Source organism: Maniola hyperantus, chromosome 22 (assembly GCF_902806685.2).
Source record: "Maniola hyperantus chromosome 22, iAphHyp1.2, whole genome shotgun sequence".
NCBI lineage: Eukaryota > Metazoa > Arthropoda > Insecta > Lepidoptera > Nymphalidae > Maniola > Maniola hyperantus.
Window position 1 is genome coordinate 2129530 of NC_048557.2, and position 18045 is coordinate 2147574.

Here is an 18045-nt window from a genome sequence, read left to right on the forward strand (position 1 = left end):
ATATGCATAAATATTTTTTTATAATTTCCATAAAAACTATCATCATCATCATCATCATCAACCGATAGATATGTCCACTGCTGGACATAGGTTTCTTGTAGGATTATATTACCGACCTGTGTGGTATACCTATTGTTTCTAATGTAATTTCCACAAAAACTATTAGGCAATAGCATAAAGAATTTTGTCTTCGACATTCTGAAATAAATGTGAAATGGTACAGAGTCATTAAGAAGGCGAGGAAACAAAATGTGATATCCTTCTTGATAGCGTGACTTTGGTATGTCAGCAATCCATTTCTTCTTCTTTTTTAGGGTTCCGTACCTCAAAAGGAAAAACGGAACTCTTATAGGATCACTTTGTTGTCTGTCTGTCTGTCTGTCTGTCTGTCTGTCTGTCTGTCTGTCTGTCTGTCCGTCTGTCTGTCAAGAAACCTACAGGGTACTTCCCGTTGACCTAGAATCATGAAATTTGGCAGGTAGGTAGATCTTATAGCTGACATTTGGGGAAAAATCTGAAAACCGTGAATTTAGGGTTAGATCACACAAAAAAAATTAAATTGTGGTCATGAACTAATAATTAGTATTTTCAACTTTCGAAGTGAGTGACTATACCAAGTGGGGTATCATATGAAAGGTCTTCACCTGTACATTCTAAAACAGATTTTTATTTATTTTTATGCATCATAGTTTTTGAATTATCGAAATCATACGACTGTAGTACGGAACCCTCATTGCGCGAGCCTGACTCGCACTTGGCCGGTTTTTTCTCTTCGATAATTCGTTCTTCTTCTGCACAACAAAGAAATAATAATCAAATCCTCTTCACTGTCGCTCATCTTGCGACGTTGTTGCTCGTACGCGAACGGGTATAAAAGTGACGCGCAAGTGACGCGAGGTGCCAACAACGTCGCAAGATGAGCGACAGTGAAGAGGATTTGATTATTATTTCTTTGTTGTGCAGAAGAAGAACGAATTATCGAAGAGAAAAAACCGGCCAAGTGCGAGTCAGGCTCGCGCAATGAGGGTTCCGTACTACAGTCGTATGATTTCGATAATTCAAAAACTATGATGCATAAAAATAAATAAAAATCTGTTTTAGAATGTACAGGTGAAGACCTTTCATATGATACCCCACTTGGTATAGTTCACTCACTCACAGACAGACGGACAGACAGACAGACAGTGATCCTATAAGAGTTCCGTTTTTCCTTTTGAGGTACGGAACCCTAAAAAAGAAGAAGAAATGGATTGCTGACATACCAAAGTCACGCTATCAAGAAGGATATCACATTTTGTTTCCTCGCCTTCTTAATGACTCTGTACCATTTCACATTTACTTCAGAATGTCGAAGACAAAATTCTTTATGCTATTGCCTAATAGTTTTTGTGGAAATTACATTAGAAACAATAGGTATACCACACAGGTCGGTAATATAATCCTACAAGAAACCTATGTCCAGCAGTGGACATATCTATCGGTTGATGATGATGATGATGATGATGATAGTTTTTATGGAAATTATAAAAAAATATTTATGCATATCCATACTTATATTATTATCAACGCAAAAGTGTATTTGTCTGTCTATCTACTAGCTTTTCACGGCTCAACAGGATGAAATTTGGTACAAAGTTGAATTACATCCCGGGGAAGGACAGGCTACTTTTTATCCTGGAAAATGAAAGAATTTCCACAGGATTGTTAAAGGCCCATTTATATGAAGTTTGGACCAGAGGTAGCTTGCATTCCGGGAATTGACAGAGGTAGGCAACTTTTTATCCCGGAAAATCAAAGAGTTCACACGGGATTAAAAATCTAAAAAAAAATGCAACTAGATGATGCCTGCGACTTCGTCCGCGTGGATTTAGATTTTTCTATAGGTGAGCACATTTCCGGGAATTACCTACTAGTACCTATATACCTGAGATAGATTATACCCTGTAGGATAAAAGTAGCCTATGTGTACCTACACATAGGCTAGTTTTATCCCGAAAATCAAAAAGTTTCCACGGGATTTTTAAAAAACCTACATCTACGCGAACGAAGTTGCGGGCATCAGCTAGTCCCTTAGGTTCTGTGGAAATTACATTAGAAAAAGCATTTTCGCAAAATGTCTTTGTTTTATGTGCAATAGATATAAAATAGGCAGGTAAACACAGGTACATATTATATCTAAATACCTATATAAAAGAAAAAGGTGACTGACTGACTGATCTATCAACGCACAGCTCAAACTACTTGACGGATCGGGCTGAAATTTGGCATGCTGGCTAGCTAACTAGCTAATATGACGTAGACATCCGCTAAAAAGGGATTTATGAAAATTCAACCCCTAAGGGGGTAAAATAGGGGTTCGAGATTTGTGTAGTCCACGCGGACGACGTCGCGGGCATAAGCTAGTATAATATAAACACAAGTACAACAATAGGTAGGCATATTTCCGAAACTATTAATTCTACCTAGATGAAGTAGGTAGGTATAATATGTACATAATATATTATAGTTATTTAATCAGGATTATTTTTACCATTGATGTTTTCTCATAACGCTCGGAGAGACATTTTTATACATTTAGACACTGGGAAGGGGGGAAGCCGACATCCTAGGGGTTGGGACCTTTGAGGATATACTTCTAAGAGCATGAGGAACACGTCATGTGTCAAAAATTAAACCTACGTTATTTATTTTGAGGTCTATCTTGCCGATTCTTGCCTGTACTTTAAATACCTAACAAGATGCGCGTGTATCTTATTCGAGCGACGTACGCATACTGAAGCGCCGCGCCGCGCCGCTGGGTATGTCGCACTAGCGTCACTGCACTGCGCGTCGCTTCGGTGCGCTTCAAAATATTCTCTCCAGCCGTGCCGCGCGGCAACGCGCGGTGAAGCGCCGCGCCGCGCCGCTCTAGTGCGATATGCGCCATACAAAATGATAGAAATGATATTTTGAAGCTCTGTGCCGCGACGTGAAGCTCACTGAAGCGCCGCGCCGCGCCGCTCAGGTGCGTACGAACCTTTATGGACGGGATTATAAGACACGGTGTGCGGCGGGTCAGCGCGCCTCCGCCTCGTCGGCCGGCGCCTCGGTCTCCGCGGCCGACGGGATGGTGTGCAGCAGGCGCGGCGCGGCGGGCGGCAGCAGCGCGGCCGGCGACAGCGGCGGCTCGTCGGCCGACACGGCGGGCTGGCGCGTGAGCTTGGGCCGCGCCGCGCCCGCCGCCGCGCTGCCGCCCGAGCGCGACGTGCGCCACGTGCCCGTGGACGCGGTGGCGTTGGAGCCCGACGAGTCGTTGCGCGACGACGACAGGTTCGAGTCCTGCGACGTCTTGCGCGCCACTAGCCACGACGCGGCGCGGCGCGGCGGCGGCGGCGCGCGCCCGTACGTGCGCCACGAGTCGGAGCGCGACGACGAGAACTCCACCGACGACGACACCGAGCCCGTGCGCTTGGGCGGCGCGCGTGGCGCGGGCGGTGCGGGCGGCGCGGGTGCGGTAGCGCGGCGCCCACACGCGCGCAGCCAGCGCAGCAGCCGCTCGCCCCCGGGCGCAGGCGGCGCGGCGGCCGGCACTGCGCCGGGCAGCAGGCGGCGGCAGGCGCACGCGGCGCCGTGCTGGCCGCGCGACGAGCGCTCGTTGAGGCTGTTGGTGTTGGCGGGCGTCTGGCGGTTGCTGAAGTTAGACGAGTGGCGGCAGCGGCCGATGCCGCGTGTCACACGCGACTCCTCGATGGCCTTGCACACGAGCGCGCAGTCCTTCTTGAACTGCTTGGTGAGGATGGCGTAGAGGAAGGGGTTGCAGCAGCTGTTGAGCGGCAGCACGAACACCGTGAACACCTTGGCCTGCTCCAGCGACACGAGGCGCGCGCCGAGCGCCGCCGTGAGCGCGAAGAAGGCGATGGGCGACCAGCACAGGAAGTCGGTGAACACGAGCAGCGCCATGCGCTTGGCGATGCGCGAGTCGTTGCTGTTCCACGCCTGCGAGCCGCGGATGGCGCAGTACATCTTGAGGTAGCAGCCCAGCAGCACGAGGAAGGCCAGCCCGTTGATGGCCAGCAGCGCCGCCACGTAGCCGAGCGCGGTCGGCGTGCCCGTCTCGAAGGGCAGGCACACGGCGAACTTGCGGTAGTCGGACACGCCCAGCAGCGGCAGCGTGGCCGCCGCCAGCGAGAAGGCCCAGCCCGCCGCCATGACGCCGGCCGCGTGGCGCAGCGACAGGCGCTTGTTGAGGTGCATGGCGTGCGTGATCGCGTAGTTGCGCTCCAGCGTGATGACGGCCAGCGTGAACACGCTCAGCTCGGACGACAGCACGCCCATAAAGCCGGCCAGGCGGCAGCCGCCCGACATCTGCCACGCCACGGCGTGCTCGCGGAACTCGCCCAGCGTGCCCGCGTCCACCACGGCCAGCAGGCCGAGGTACACGCCCATGCAGAAGTCGGCGGCCGCCAGGTTGGTGACGAGGAAGCGCGGCACGTCGATGCGGCTGCGGCTGAAGAGCAGCACGAACACCACGGTGCCGTTGCCGAGCAGCGCCAGCAGGAACACGGCCCACACGCCGCAGCGCAGCGTCCACCAGTCGAACAGGTCCACGCACGGCAGGAAGGGGCCGGGCAGCGGGCGGCAGCGCACGCGCCGCGCGCGCCGCAGCTCGGCCGCGCCCGCCGCGCTCCACGCGCCCGCCGGCCGCGCGCCGTCCGCGCCCGCGCCCGTCGCGTTCACTGCGCACACAAACACAACCATTGCAAGTATCTCTATAATGTGCAAAAAGAAACTGACAAGCGGCGGAGGGTCTCACGGTAGTGCGGCCAGATGTCGGTAGCGTTGGCCCAGGCGGCGAGGTCGACGTGCGCGGGCGGCAGCAGCACCAGGTCGCTGAACTGCTCCCTGTCGTCGTCCTCGCCCTCCGCCTCCCCGTCCACCTCGGTGTCCACGCCCACGCCGCCCTCCATCAGCGGCATGAACTCGCAGCAGTGGTACGCGTACGACAGCACCAACGTCTGGCAACAGTAACCATGCTTGTTTAAATATACCTACTTAGTATGAGATACCAACGCTCTGTAGAAAATCGTGTATAGTCGACGCATTTTAAACGGAGTCGTCGAGTTATCTGTCTGTTTCGCTTGCACTTACCTACGACCTGTAAGTGTGAGCGAAATAGACAGATAACTTGACGACTCAGTTTAAAATGTGTGGTATAGACCACACTAGTAATCCCGTGGTAGGTAACTCTTTGATTTTCCGGGATAAAAAGTATGCCAATGCCTATGTCACTCTCTAGGTCTTTATCTATACACATGCAAAAAATCACGTCAATCCGTTGCACCGTTGCGACGTGATTGAAGGACAAACCAACAAACCAACAAACAAACCAACAAACCAACAAACAAACACACTTTCGCATTTATAATAAGGGTACTGATTAATAGTCAATATTAAATATTCAATTTGTATTTCGTGCTTGTTAGTTGTTCCAATCCAGTGCTTTGTATCCAATAAATGTAAGGGGTAAACAGAAATAAAATAATGGTCTCCCAGTTAATAAACTAGCCCCAAGACGTAAAGCGTTTTATCAAAATCTCGATCTTCGACCGAGGAAATTGCGAAGAAATAGCCCTTCGCGACGATAACGTCCGTCGAACCCTCATGGATGACTGGGTTAATCGTTTCATGGCTTTGCTCATGCGATCTCTTTATTTTATTACAACTCCAACTTAATTCGTACTAATTTTATGAACTGGAAGCTGATTATTATTGTTCCATCCATATAAAGTTGGTTCCCAATTTCGTGATTTCACCGATTTTTACCTAACTTTATTAAAGGGCTTGCTTTTGCCTACAATCACACCAAATAGTAGGTGATGATGCAGTCTAAGGTGGAGCGCGTCTGCCTAGGAGGTGTCTAATCCCTCTTCTTTTCAAGGTATCAATAAATTCAATATTATTGCTACCTAGCTATTATGTAGCTACACAAAATTTTAAGAGTACAAAGTAAGGAACTGACAGTAGAACCCTTTCTAGAATATTTCCTGGATTTATCTGTTTTCTTTTTCATTGATCCTGGGATCAAAAAGAAAACAAAAAACCGGCCAAGTGCGAGTCAGGCTCGCGCAATGAGGGTTCCGTACTACAGTCGTATTTTTTCGACATTTTGCACGATATTTCAAAAACTATGATGCATAAAATAAACAAAAATCTGTTTTAAAATGTACAGGTGAAGACCTTTCATATGATACCCCACTTGATATAGTCACTCACATCGAAGGTTGAAAATACTAATTATTAGTTCATGATCACAATTTAATTATTTTTGTGTGATCTAACCCTAAATTCACGGTTTTCAGATTTTTCCCCAAATGTCCGCTATAATATCTACCTACCTGCCAAATTTCATGATTCTAGGTCAACGGGAAGTACCCTGTAGGTTTCTTGACAGACAGACAGACAACAAAGTGATCCTATAAGGTTTCCGTTTTTCCTTTTGAGGTACGGAACCCTAAAAATGGTGAATAAAGGAGCAGGCTGGTCACCTGATGTGATTACCGCCGCCCATGAACATTTGCAGCACCAGAAACCGGCCAATGCGTTGCCAGATTTTCAGGAGTATGTTGATCCGTCCCTTGAATAACTTCATGTTCACTCTAGGAATTAATTTGAAGGAAGGCGTTAGAAAAACCTGGTAAAATCCTGATTGGTTCTATAATTGATACCTGTATCCTGGGGAAGAGGTCGGGCGGGTGGAAGCGACGCAGCGCTGGGTTGTTGTGCGCCTTGAGGTGCAGCAGCCGCTGCAGCCCGCTCGCCGGCAGCACCGGGAACCTGTTGTTGCCCACGTTCCTGCAACCGATCGACTCCATCAAACATATTACACTTATGATAAGACTAGCTTATGCTCGCGACTTCGTTCGCGTGGACTACACAAATTTCAAACCCCTATTTCACCCCCTTAGGGGTCGAATTTTCAAAAATCATTTCTTAGCGGATGCCTACGTCATAAAAGCTATCTGCATGCCAAATTTCAGCCCGATCCGTCCAGTAGTTTGAGCTGTGCGTTGATAGATCAGTCAGTCAGTCAGTCAGTCAGTCAGTCAGTCAGTCAGTCACCTTTTCCTTTTATATATTTAGATCTGTACAGAGTACTGTACGCGGCAGATAGTAATGTACATCGGCCTTTAGAATGACATTTTGGCTTTGTAGAGCGTTGTCTCCAGTTGTCTCTGTCACTCACAAGTCATACCCATATGACGTTTTGTCGGTCGCAACGACAGAGACAATGCTCTACAAATCCGCTATCTCCTTCTAAAGTCGATGTACATTACTTTCTACCGCGTACAGTACTTTGACTTTGCTCAGACTTAAGACAGTTAAAGTGAGATAGCGTTATATCGCAGACATAGTCTATCTCGTTTTAACAGAAACTTAGTCTGAGCAAAGTCAAACACAATTTCTTGTTGAGTTGTTGTTGGTAGCTGTGGTAGCCTAGTGGTTAGGACGTCCGCCTTCCAATCGGAGGTCGGGGGTTCGATCCCAGGCACGCACCTCTAACTTTTCGGAGCTCCATAATGTTCTCAAAGGTGTGTGAAGTCTGCCAATCCGCACTTGGCCAGCGTGGTAGACTATGGCTAAAACCCGTCTCACTCTGAGAGGAGACACGTGCTCTGTAGTGAGCCGGCGATGGGTTGATCATGATGATGATTGTGTTGGTATGAAAACCATATGAAAACCAAGTAAAAAGTTCTCCACATCGAATTTTATTTTATTGAAGTGATAAGAAGAACAATTTTGCATGCCAGAAATGGATGATTACATTGATACTTACCACCATTGTTACATGTATTCTAGCAAAATAAAGGATTTATGATTTACGATTTATGATACGAGACGGGGGTATATCTTCTTACGAAATATTGAACGCCATTTTCAGGGTTATAAATTATAACAGAAGTGTTACAAACAACTTGTTTTAAAACAAAGCGAAAGATAAAACTATACTCACAAATCTTCTAATTTGGAAACTGGAACGAACGCTTCCATGTCAATGTGCTCTATTTGGTTGTCCTCCAGATCTCTGCAATGATAAGCATTGTTAACATTGCAAGTTGCAACTGGACGCTTGTACCTACAGACAGTCCGTTCACAGTTATTTTACCTCTGACGTTATATTTGGCACCATTGCAAATCACACAATAATAAACCCTAAGTTCTAAGGAATAAAGCAAACAAAGCAATGGTGCCAACATGACGTCAGGGGAAAAGTTATAGTGAACGTACTTAAATCAATTTAAGCTAAAACAGCAGGTCGATTCCGTAAAACCTGCATCAATTATTATTACAATCGCAATTGTTGTGATTGGCTGAATGCATGGTATTCTTGTTGCAACAAAGAATTGTAGCCAATAGTGAGCGAGCGTCAACCAATCAGAGGTGATTGCGATCGTGACACTGTATAGATGCCATTCTACCCCAATCGCGCAGCAGGTCAGAGTTACAAACTGTATTATAAGGGATGATTTATGCCAGCACGTGGGGGCGCGGGCCGTGCTACGTACGACGCACTGACGAGGCACGGATTCAAAACATCACGAACATTTTACTGGCACCACGTGCTGGCATATAAATCATCCAAAGATAAAACAAATAGAACGTGTGTCAGAAACATGGCTAGGAAGTTGTGAAGCTCCATACAGTTTCTTGTATTAGGTATAAATCGCATACGTGTACGCGCGCATTCAGTATGTCGCTCTGCTGTACAGTTACCCGTTGGAAACTCCGTGTTAGAGGCGGTACAGTGGCCTGCATTTGATGCATTTCGATCCTTTTAAATCTACTAGTTTAAGTTTCATCTCCCCAATTGTGTAAGAAAAACGTATTCATCGTTATTCTGCCTAATCAACAGCAAATTCTGCCCTTTGATTGGCTTATTCGCTATTTACATTTTTTCACAGCCAATCAAGAGGCAGAATTTGCTACCAGTACATGATGATACATTTTTTTATTTCCTTAGACAATTAGGGGCAGATTTCACGTAACTTAGTATTTCTAGCGATACCTAGTTCGCGACAGGTTGAGATAGCAATCGGGGTATCAGGCGGGGGGGACGCCCAACACACCCGCACGTCAGCCGCGCTATCCCGCACCGGGTTAGCACGGGGGGTGTACGGGGCGTTCCTACCCCGATTGCTAACTCGACCTGTCACGTACTATACCTACATAATAATGCGTATTTCAACATTATATCTTTAGCAAAGATTCGTTTCACTAGCATAAGTTATTAAAAGTAGCTCATACGTTGTTGCCTGGGATTTAACACGCGATCTTGATAGGTAGAAGGATTTATCGACGCTCAAATTAATCGCGCCTTTAAAATATACAAATGTACTTATTATAGGTTCGGGTCGATGTTTATTAATTGCAATAATAAATTATGTCCGCTACTTTGTAAGCGTAAAGAAGTAAAGAGGTTATTACTGTAAAATATCAGAGTCAAAATAAGTACCAATGTATTGAACTGCAATTACTGGTTATCGGCGCTGGTGGCCTACGCTCGTTAATGAACAATAAGTCTTAACTTAAAATTAAGTTGATAGCTTTATTTGGAGTGAGAGGGTCATGTCATACCGTCATTGGATTGCCAGTTCGAACACGTTATTATTGTTTACGAGATACTCTAATTTTACATCGACTGTGCGACTTCATCATCATCAACCGATAGACCTCCACTGCTGGACATAGGTCTCTTGTAGGGACTTCCACACGCCACGGTCTTGCGCCGCGCCGCCTGAATCCAGTGGCTTCCTGTGACTCGTCTGATGTCGTCCGTCTACTTAGTGGGGGGTCTTCCAACACTGCGTGTTCCGGTGCGAGATCGCCATACCAGCACCTTGGGACCCCAACGTCTATCGGTTTTACGAACTTTGTGCCCTGCCCATTGCCACTTCAGCTTCGCAACCCGTTGAGCTATGTCGGTTACTCTAGTTCTCCTGCGGATCTCCTCATTTCTAATTTGATCACGTAGAGAAACTCTCCATCGCTGTGCGACTTAATTACGAGTAATTAAAAGATGTTGTATGTTACCGGTAATACCCTGGTGGTTAAGACGTCAACCAAGCGCTAGTCTATATGAATTTAAAAAAAATAAAGAGAGTGAGTCTAACTCACAGCATCTGCAGCTTGGGCGTGTGTCGGAAGGTGTCGGCGGGCAGGCGTCGCAGGCGGTTGCGCGCCACCAGCAGGTCGTGGAGACGCCGCAGCCCGCGCAGCGCGCCGCCGTCCAGGGACTCGATCTCGTTGTCCGACAACTCGCTGCAACCACACAATCCATACTATACGTACTTCACCATCAACCAATAGACATCCACTACTGGACATAGGTCTCTTGTAGATATTTCCACACGCCACGGTCTTGCGCCGCCTAAATCCAGCGGCTCCCTGCGACTTGTCTGATGTCTTCCGTCCATTTAGTTGGGCGTCTTCCAACGCTGTATATACGTACTTATACATATTAAAAAGACGTACAAACGTGTCTTTCTATCTGTCCCACCCGTTAAACCGTTTTGGGGTTCCATACCTCAAAAGGAAAAAAGGAACCCTTATAGCATCACTTTGCTGTCCGTCTGTCTGTCAAGAAAACCAATAGGGTACTTCCCGAGGTAGGTACCTACTAGGTAGGTCTTACAGCACAAGTAAAGGAATAAATCCGAAAACCGTGGATTTGTGGTTACATCACACTTTAAAAAAATGTGTTATGAACAAATAATTTCAATTTTCAAAGTAAGATAACTATACCAAGTGAGGTATCATATAAAAGGGCTTTATCTACCTAGTACATTCTAAAACAGATTTTCATTTATTTTTATGCATAATAGTTTTTGATTTATCATGTCCAAAAAAATAGCCGAGTACGGAATCCTCGGTGCGCGAGTCTGACTCGCACTTAGTCGGTTTTTTGACTGTTAGAGTTGCCTCTCAAAGAAGGACATAGGCTATACTTTTTGTCCCGGAAAATCATTCAATTCCCACGGAATTTTTCAAAAATCTAAATCCACGCGGTAGAAGTCGTGGGCATTGCAGGCAGGATCGCGATACTCACAGCACTCGTAGTTCGGAGCACTCGTGTAGTTCAGGAACACTTCGCAGTTGATTCGATCGCAGGTCTCTGCGAAAACATTATTTCTACATTTTACATTTTCCATACAATGCTAGGTATGCGTGGCGTAAGTAGTTGTGACTACACATTTCAGTCGACTGATTTCAAAGTTGACCCAAGTTGTTAACTGGATTGGTGGCCGGCTTTAGAGGTCCGAATTTTCCTTTCCTAGTAATTAGTCGTTCCTAGTAATCATCACTAGCATCAAATAATAACACTGCAGCGCGATTGCGGTAGAACGACAGCTACAATGTCACGATCGCAATCACCTCTGATTGGTTGACGCTCGCCCACTATTGGCTACAATGCATTGTTGCAACAAGAATCGCACAAATTCAGCCAATCGCAACAATTGATAATTACAGATTTGTAATAAATAAATAAAAATGATTGATGCAGGTTTTACGAAATCGACCTACTGTAAAACCTAACTCAAAATCTCGTTATCTTAGTCGACTTGTATGCGGAAGGATGACCCACCTCATAACAATACGGTGAGTCCTAGTCCTAGAGGATAGATTCAGCAGAAATTGAGATTGAAAAATTAAATGGTTATAAAGACTACCTTATTCCCGCGATTTCATTCACGTGGACTACACAAAATTCCAACCTCTATTGTACCCCCTTAGGGGTTTAATTTTCAAAATACCTTTCTTAACGGACGTCTACGTCATAATAGCTAATTGCATGCTAAATTTTCGCCCGATCCGTCCAGTAGTTTGAGCTGTGCGTTGATAGATAAGTCAGTCGCATTTTCTTTTATATATTAATTTAGACTAGCTAGCGACTTCGTCCGCGTGAACTACACAAATTTCAAACCCATATTTCACCCCCTTAGGGTTTTTTTGTCCAGTAGTTAGAGCTGTACGTTGATAGATCAATCAGTCAGTCAGTCGGTCACCTCTTTCTTTTATATATTTAGATTGAGTACCAGTGGTACCCAGAAAAGATTTACGAAGGTTTGTGTCCGATGCATACTCACAGCGCGCGTAGTTGTGGCGCCTGCGCGCAGAGGTCGGGCGGCGTGTGCGCGAGACGCGCGTGGTCCATTCGCAGCGTGCGCAGGCGCAGCGAGCCGTTCAGTGCCGGCACACCGCCCAGCCCGCGGCACTCCGATAGGACACTGCACACAAAAACGATCATTTTTAAAGCATGTTCGAAGGTGTCAAAAGGTGCGTAAACCCCGTGCCAATATCTATGTAAAATCTATATAATATAGGTATGAGGCGTGGGGACGCCCCGCCAACCCGCGCCAGCCGCACCGGGTTAGCGCGGGGACTGTGCGGGTGTGCGGAGCGTTCCCTCCCCGATTGCCACTTCAACCTGTCACGTTAGATTGCAGTCTGTGTCACACATGCATAGTAAGATATGATATGAGCTTTGCCTATGGAGTTTTATACTTTTGCAATCGTCATAATAAATATAGGTATCTCCTGCTATAGCCATCATGAGATGACTTTAGGGTATGCGAGAGGTCGTTGGTACCTATTTTAGAATAACTACCCGAGCCTATATTTCTCGGCCGAAATTGACCAAGTGAGCCCGCCTGCTGTACCTAAGCTATAACTGAGTTATTGAGTAAGCGAGAGAAAGTCAGCTTGTTTCATCATCAGGCATTATACATCCATTATGGGACAAAGGTCTCTTTATGGTAAAGAATCTGAAAATATAATTCGATAATCTCGAAAAACGTAAATCATTTTTGGCCTTTTTGTGCAAAAAACTTGCTTTATGGTGTTGCTGAGTGAAGACCAGGCCTTGAGCAATTGTTTTGGGCAAAACGTGTCTCGTTAACAGTCAATAGCGACAACACTATACCACTATCCGTGACCTAATAAACCATGTTGCTCAATTTCGCATCTCGGAATCCGCGCGAACACACCTCGTAAGTTCATCACAAGTGTGATTAGTATGAGGTTTTACATCTCTCCAACGTTAACAGTTTTCGAGTGTCGAAACACGATAACGTCAGAGTAAAATGGATTTTAAATTCCCTACTTTAAAGTCACAAATTCAGTACAACTGATTGTATTTTCACAAGGTTCCCGCTTGGAGCGCTAGATGTACATGTAAGAACGGCAGTTACTAATACTAATTCTGTAGAGTATTCGCATTTTTTTTGTACCAAAGCAACGAAATAAGAAAAGGACAGACGAAATTTAATTAGAACCGTCAAACCTCGTGCCAGTCTTGAGCATCGTCATCATCATCTCGCTCGGGTTTCCTCTCAGAATGAGAAAGGGTTTGGCCATAGTCTACCACGGATTGGCAAACTTCACACTCCTTTGAGAACATTATAGTTAGGGAGGCGAATAGGGGAATTTTCGGTAATACTCGAGCGTGGCAGTTTAAAATATGAGAGATACCTTAGACCTAATAGAACAACCTTGTAAAGTATTTAGCTCTATATGTAGTGACGCGCGCCTACGCCTAATACAATTCGTACTACATTTCATCTACATTTACGTTGGTTGTATCTATCGCTTTATTGTCATTCTTAAATTCCCCGTTTTATCAAGGAGAAAGAAAGGAAAAAAAAACCAAAAAACCTTTTTCGGTCAGATTAAGAGAACCCACCAACATTTTTGTCAGATTAAGAAAATATGCTTTCAGGATACCGAGATGAACCTCCCCTATGAAAATCTGACGCGCTCGAGTATTTTGAAAAAACTTTTTTTTTTGCATTTTCAAAAATTCATCGTAACTTATCGTCGCGTCGAAATCGTCAGTCTTTTTAAAGAGAGCTTCCTTGGGGCCTACTCAACACCCCTTCCGAAAATCTGACGCGCTCGAGTATTTTTTTTTTTTTGCATTTTTGACTACTTTATATGCCTACCCCCACCACGCAAACCGGCAGATTAGTATACCGTTGTTATCAGAGGCACTTGGGGCATACGTAGTATGAATATCTGACGTGCTCGAGAATGCCCAAGTAACTGTTTTTTTAAACATTTTTGAAAAACCGTACACGCCAAACCCACCGCTAAAATGGTTTTTACCATACGAGCTTTTCTTTTCGAAATTATTTTATCTTTCGATTTTGATAGGTCTCGACGGCGCCGTTGAATTACGCCATTTAGCTACCTCGCCTCCCTAACTATTATGGAGGACTCTCAGGTGTGCAGGTTTCCTCACGATCCTTTACCGTCTTGAGCATAGTATTTCAATTTGTACTAAGTACAAACTAACATTAATAGTTTTTAATTATTTATTTAAAATTTATTTTCCGTCTGTTTTTAAGCAATATTAAAAAGAAAAATGCAGATACCACCTGTACATTTTACTTAAACGATAAGGTGTTTCGATGCTCGAATTCTATCAACGTTGGTGAGATGTAATGTCTCATACTAAGCAGTAAGCACCACTTGCACAGGTCAGTGCTGACATTATCTGTAATTGGCCACTTCGCACTCGTCGCGCGTATCCGCCGTGTGTATCCTGCACTTGACATCTCCCCCCACTCACCTCTTTTGCGACTAGGGTTACTGGTGTAAGGATTTTTAGGTATTTGTCCGGATTCCGATAAAACTTTGAAATTGACACGATTTTAAGGTATAAGTCCCGCAAAATGCTAATGCGTGTGGCCGCCATTTTAGTGACGTCAGCACTGACTGAAGTTTCGAGCTGATGGTATTATTTTCCGCTGACGTTAAAATGGCGTCAATTCGATATTAATGAGACATGGTTCCAGCGCAATAGCAATTTGCGGGACTTATATTCCATTGATTTAAGTAGGACGAATCAATGTAAAACTGAATATGCCAGACACCCTTAAAGTTTATAAGTTTAAGGGTGTCTGTTAAAATGTAAAAAAAATTTACTTTATACTTTGACGTAAGATTTTTCACACCTTTATTAGCTCTCCTCTTCTAAAGCCACCATGAAAACAAACGTTCCTCCCAGTGTCGGGGACAGAACTTTCAGCTTTTATAAAATAACGAAGGACTGGCACGCGCTGGCTCTCTCTCTTTTATTTAAATTACACTTTTTAAATTAATAATATTACACGGTAATATGCATCGGCGCCCGCATCATAAGGGGACCTTTTAGTAAAAATAAAACTGTTTGTATAACGCAAAAAAGTATTTAGATCTATGTATTTGTCAGGACTTTTTAATTTTCTGGTGACCCTACCCCCGATGCCTCACCCCATAGACTGGTCCCCGCATGTCGCGGTGACCTCTTTCTGCCCAACTTGCAGCGCTGACTCACGCCACGTTGTATGCACCGCCCGGCGATCGAACGCTCGATCACTACGCATAAACAACTTGCGTAACTTAATGGAACCCGTTGATTGAGTACCAGTGGAGACAAAATAATTACACAGATTATGTTGTGCTAAATATGTACACGAACAAGATTATATAGGTGTATCTACCTCTAGAATATATACTTACTTAACGCAATATGTCTTATCTCTTGATGTGGAAATGGTAAGCGAAAATCGAAGTACACTTGTATCGCTAAATTTAGTGAAAACCGACTTGCATGAGGTATCTACATGTGAATGTTTAGGTAATCTTCATTAGTATAATATGCTTATTTCAGGAGCATACTTTTAATGAATTTTTAAACTTGTGTAAAGGCAAGTCTAAAATAGTTTGCGGGATTTTGTTATAAAAGGTTACCCACAAATGACTTTTGGACTTTCCTGAGGCTTTCAGTAATGTGCTATTGCAAGTTGTGAGTGTGTGCGGACTGCACTCAGCGGTCTGCAGCTTCCGATATACACGATAACAAAGTTCCATTACTCGACGTCAGACGGGGTCGAGTATCGGCGCAAGTTGTAAAGCGGGTAACGACAGATAAAGTTTCCTGTTGCTTTTATAACAAGCATTGGTTTCAGCGAAGAGCTTCGAGATAACGGGATTATCGAATTACACGATGTTATCGATTATAATACGAATATAATATTGACTTTTTGTCATACCCTGTCATATTATCAGCCTACCATCATTCATCCAAGCTACCATGCCACAAATCCATGGCCTACCATAAAGCTGAGGTGCGATTGTGTAAAACTTGACGATGAAAATCATATTCATATGACAGCTTGAATGTATGATTTATAAAACACTAGCGGATATCCGCGACTTCGTTCGCGTGGAAGTAGGTTTTTAAAAATCCCGTGGGAACTCTTTAACTTTCCAGGATAAAAATTAGCCTATGTCACTTCCCAGGTCTATGCAAAGAATCACGTCAATCCGTTGCTCCGTTGCGACGTGATTGAAGGATAAACCGACAAACCAACAAACAAACAAACTTTCGCATTTATGATATGGTACTGATGACAGTAATTATTAAGAAGAAGTTTTTTCCTCCTCGTCAACGATGATACTCGTCAATATGTAAATAAATTCACGTCATGACGTCCATCTGGATTCTGGAGTGTGAGCGGATGTTACTATAATTAAGTAAATTTACAGAACCAAACTTTTAAGACCAAGTTTTGATTATGTAATTAATTAATATTACATGTATGTATAATACTACCTACTATGTGATTAATGAATTACATAGCCAAAACGGTCTTTAGAACGGTTCGACTCGCAGTTAAGTTAATCGCTTTCATTGTAGTTAAGAAAGGCTTTGAGCTTTGACCTAGTCTTTCGTAAGTGGCGCTTTGCTTCAAGAGTCAAGACTATAGGTACTATAGCACCTATAGTATAGCTATAGGTGCTATAGGTACAGTTCTTGCAATTCACGAAGGCGAGTGAACTTTACTTGTGGTTACGTCATATACAAGGGCATTGTGTAAGTGTGCGTGCATGTCGGACCAATCAGTCGCGAGCAAGCGCTCGCAAACGCACACATTTACTGTACCTTACTCATACCGATACGACTTATACGAACCGAACGACCGATACGAACACAAGCATAAAGGTATGATTCCGAACCACGCTGCACGCAGCAGTGCTGCCGCAGCAGTGCTATCGTGGCACTACTGGTCACCATACAATCTCTATAAGCTTATATATGAGATTACATTCAGAGCTAGGCAGCAATGTCACGGCAGCAATGTAGCGGAACATTGCTGCCTAGCTCGGAATTATAGTACGGTATAATAACATTGTAAATTGAAAAATTAAAAAGAGCAACCGCCGAGTTTCTTGCTGGTTCTTCTCGGTAGGAACGGCATTCCGAATCAGTGGTAAATTAAAACTACCTGACTATTCATTAGCACTTGTAAAAAGTTTACATGAATAAAAAACATTCTATTCTATTCTATAGAATGTATAATCACATATATAAGCTTATAGAGAGTGTATGGGGACCCGTAGTGCCGCGACAGCACTGTTGCGGCAGCACTGCTGCGTGCAGCGTGGTTCGGAATCATACCTTAAGCCACTCGCCCACGTGAAATGCAAGAACTATACGCATTGTTTAATTGAAAGTTGGAAAAGCACTCGCATCCCGGAAGATGTTTGAGCGAGTCCCCGGACTGTAGTTGCGACTTGCGAGAGAGATACTATAGCATATTAATGTTGTTTCTCTTGATCTTAGATCTTTAAACTACGACGGGTTCCTAATCCAGAGTAATGATCCCTTAGATCTGCCTACTAGGTTTAAATAAAGATAAAAGCGGTACAAAAGCCGGTAAGTAACCTACCTAAGTCTCATCCGGGCTTGTGTTATTTAATTCGAACTGCGCAACTGCAGATTGGACTAATTATACAGTATAGTACGCGACAGGTCTAGATGACAATCGGGTTGGAAACGCCCCGCACATCCGTACACTGCACAGCCCCGGGCTAACCCGGTGCGAGATAGCGCGGGTGACGTGCGGGTGTGCGGGGCGTGCGGGTATGCGGGGCGTCCCCCTTGCCTCATACACAGATTGCCATCTCGACCTGTCTCGCACTATACTTGTTTGTTGCACTGTTTTTTTTTAAAGAATATTAGCC

At 44.7% G+C, this 18045-nt stretch overlaps 1 protein-coding gene across 1 annotated transcript in view; it reads right to left on the reverse strand.

The window, feature by feature from the left end:
- Positions 1 to 3026: 3026 nt before the first annotated feature.
- rk (G-protein coupled receptor rickets) overlaps positions 3027 to 18045 on the reverse strand; it is an 81386-nt gene continuing 66367 nt past the window's right edge. The window contains exons 9-15 of the mRNA XM_034980387.1: positions 12123 to 12263; positions 11084 to 11149; positions 10153 to 10296; positions 7991 to 8062; positions 6705 to 6831; positions 4793 to 4994; positions 3027 to 4715 (exon numbers count right to left, since the gene is read on the reverse strand). Coding sequence (XP_034836278.1) covers positions 3055 to 4715; positions 4793 to 4994; positions 6705 to 6831; positions 7991 to 8062; positions 10153 to 10296; positions 11084 to 11149; positions 12123 to 12263 — 2413 coding nt within the window. The 3' untranslated portion in view covers positions 3027 to 3054. The remainder of the gene's footprint in view (positions 4716 to 4792; positions 4995 to 6704; positions 6832 to 7990; positions 8063 to 10152; positions 10297 to 11083; positions 11150 to 12122; positions 12264 to 18045) is intronic.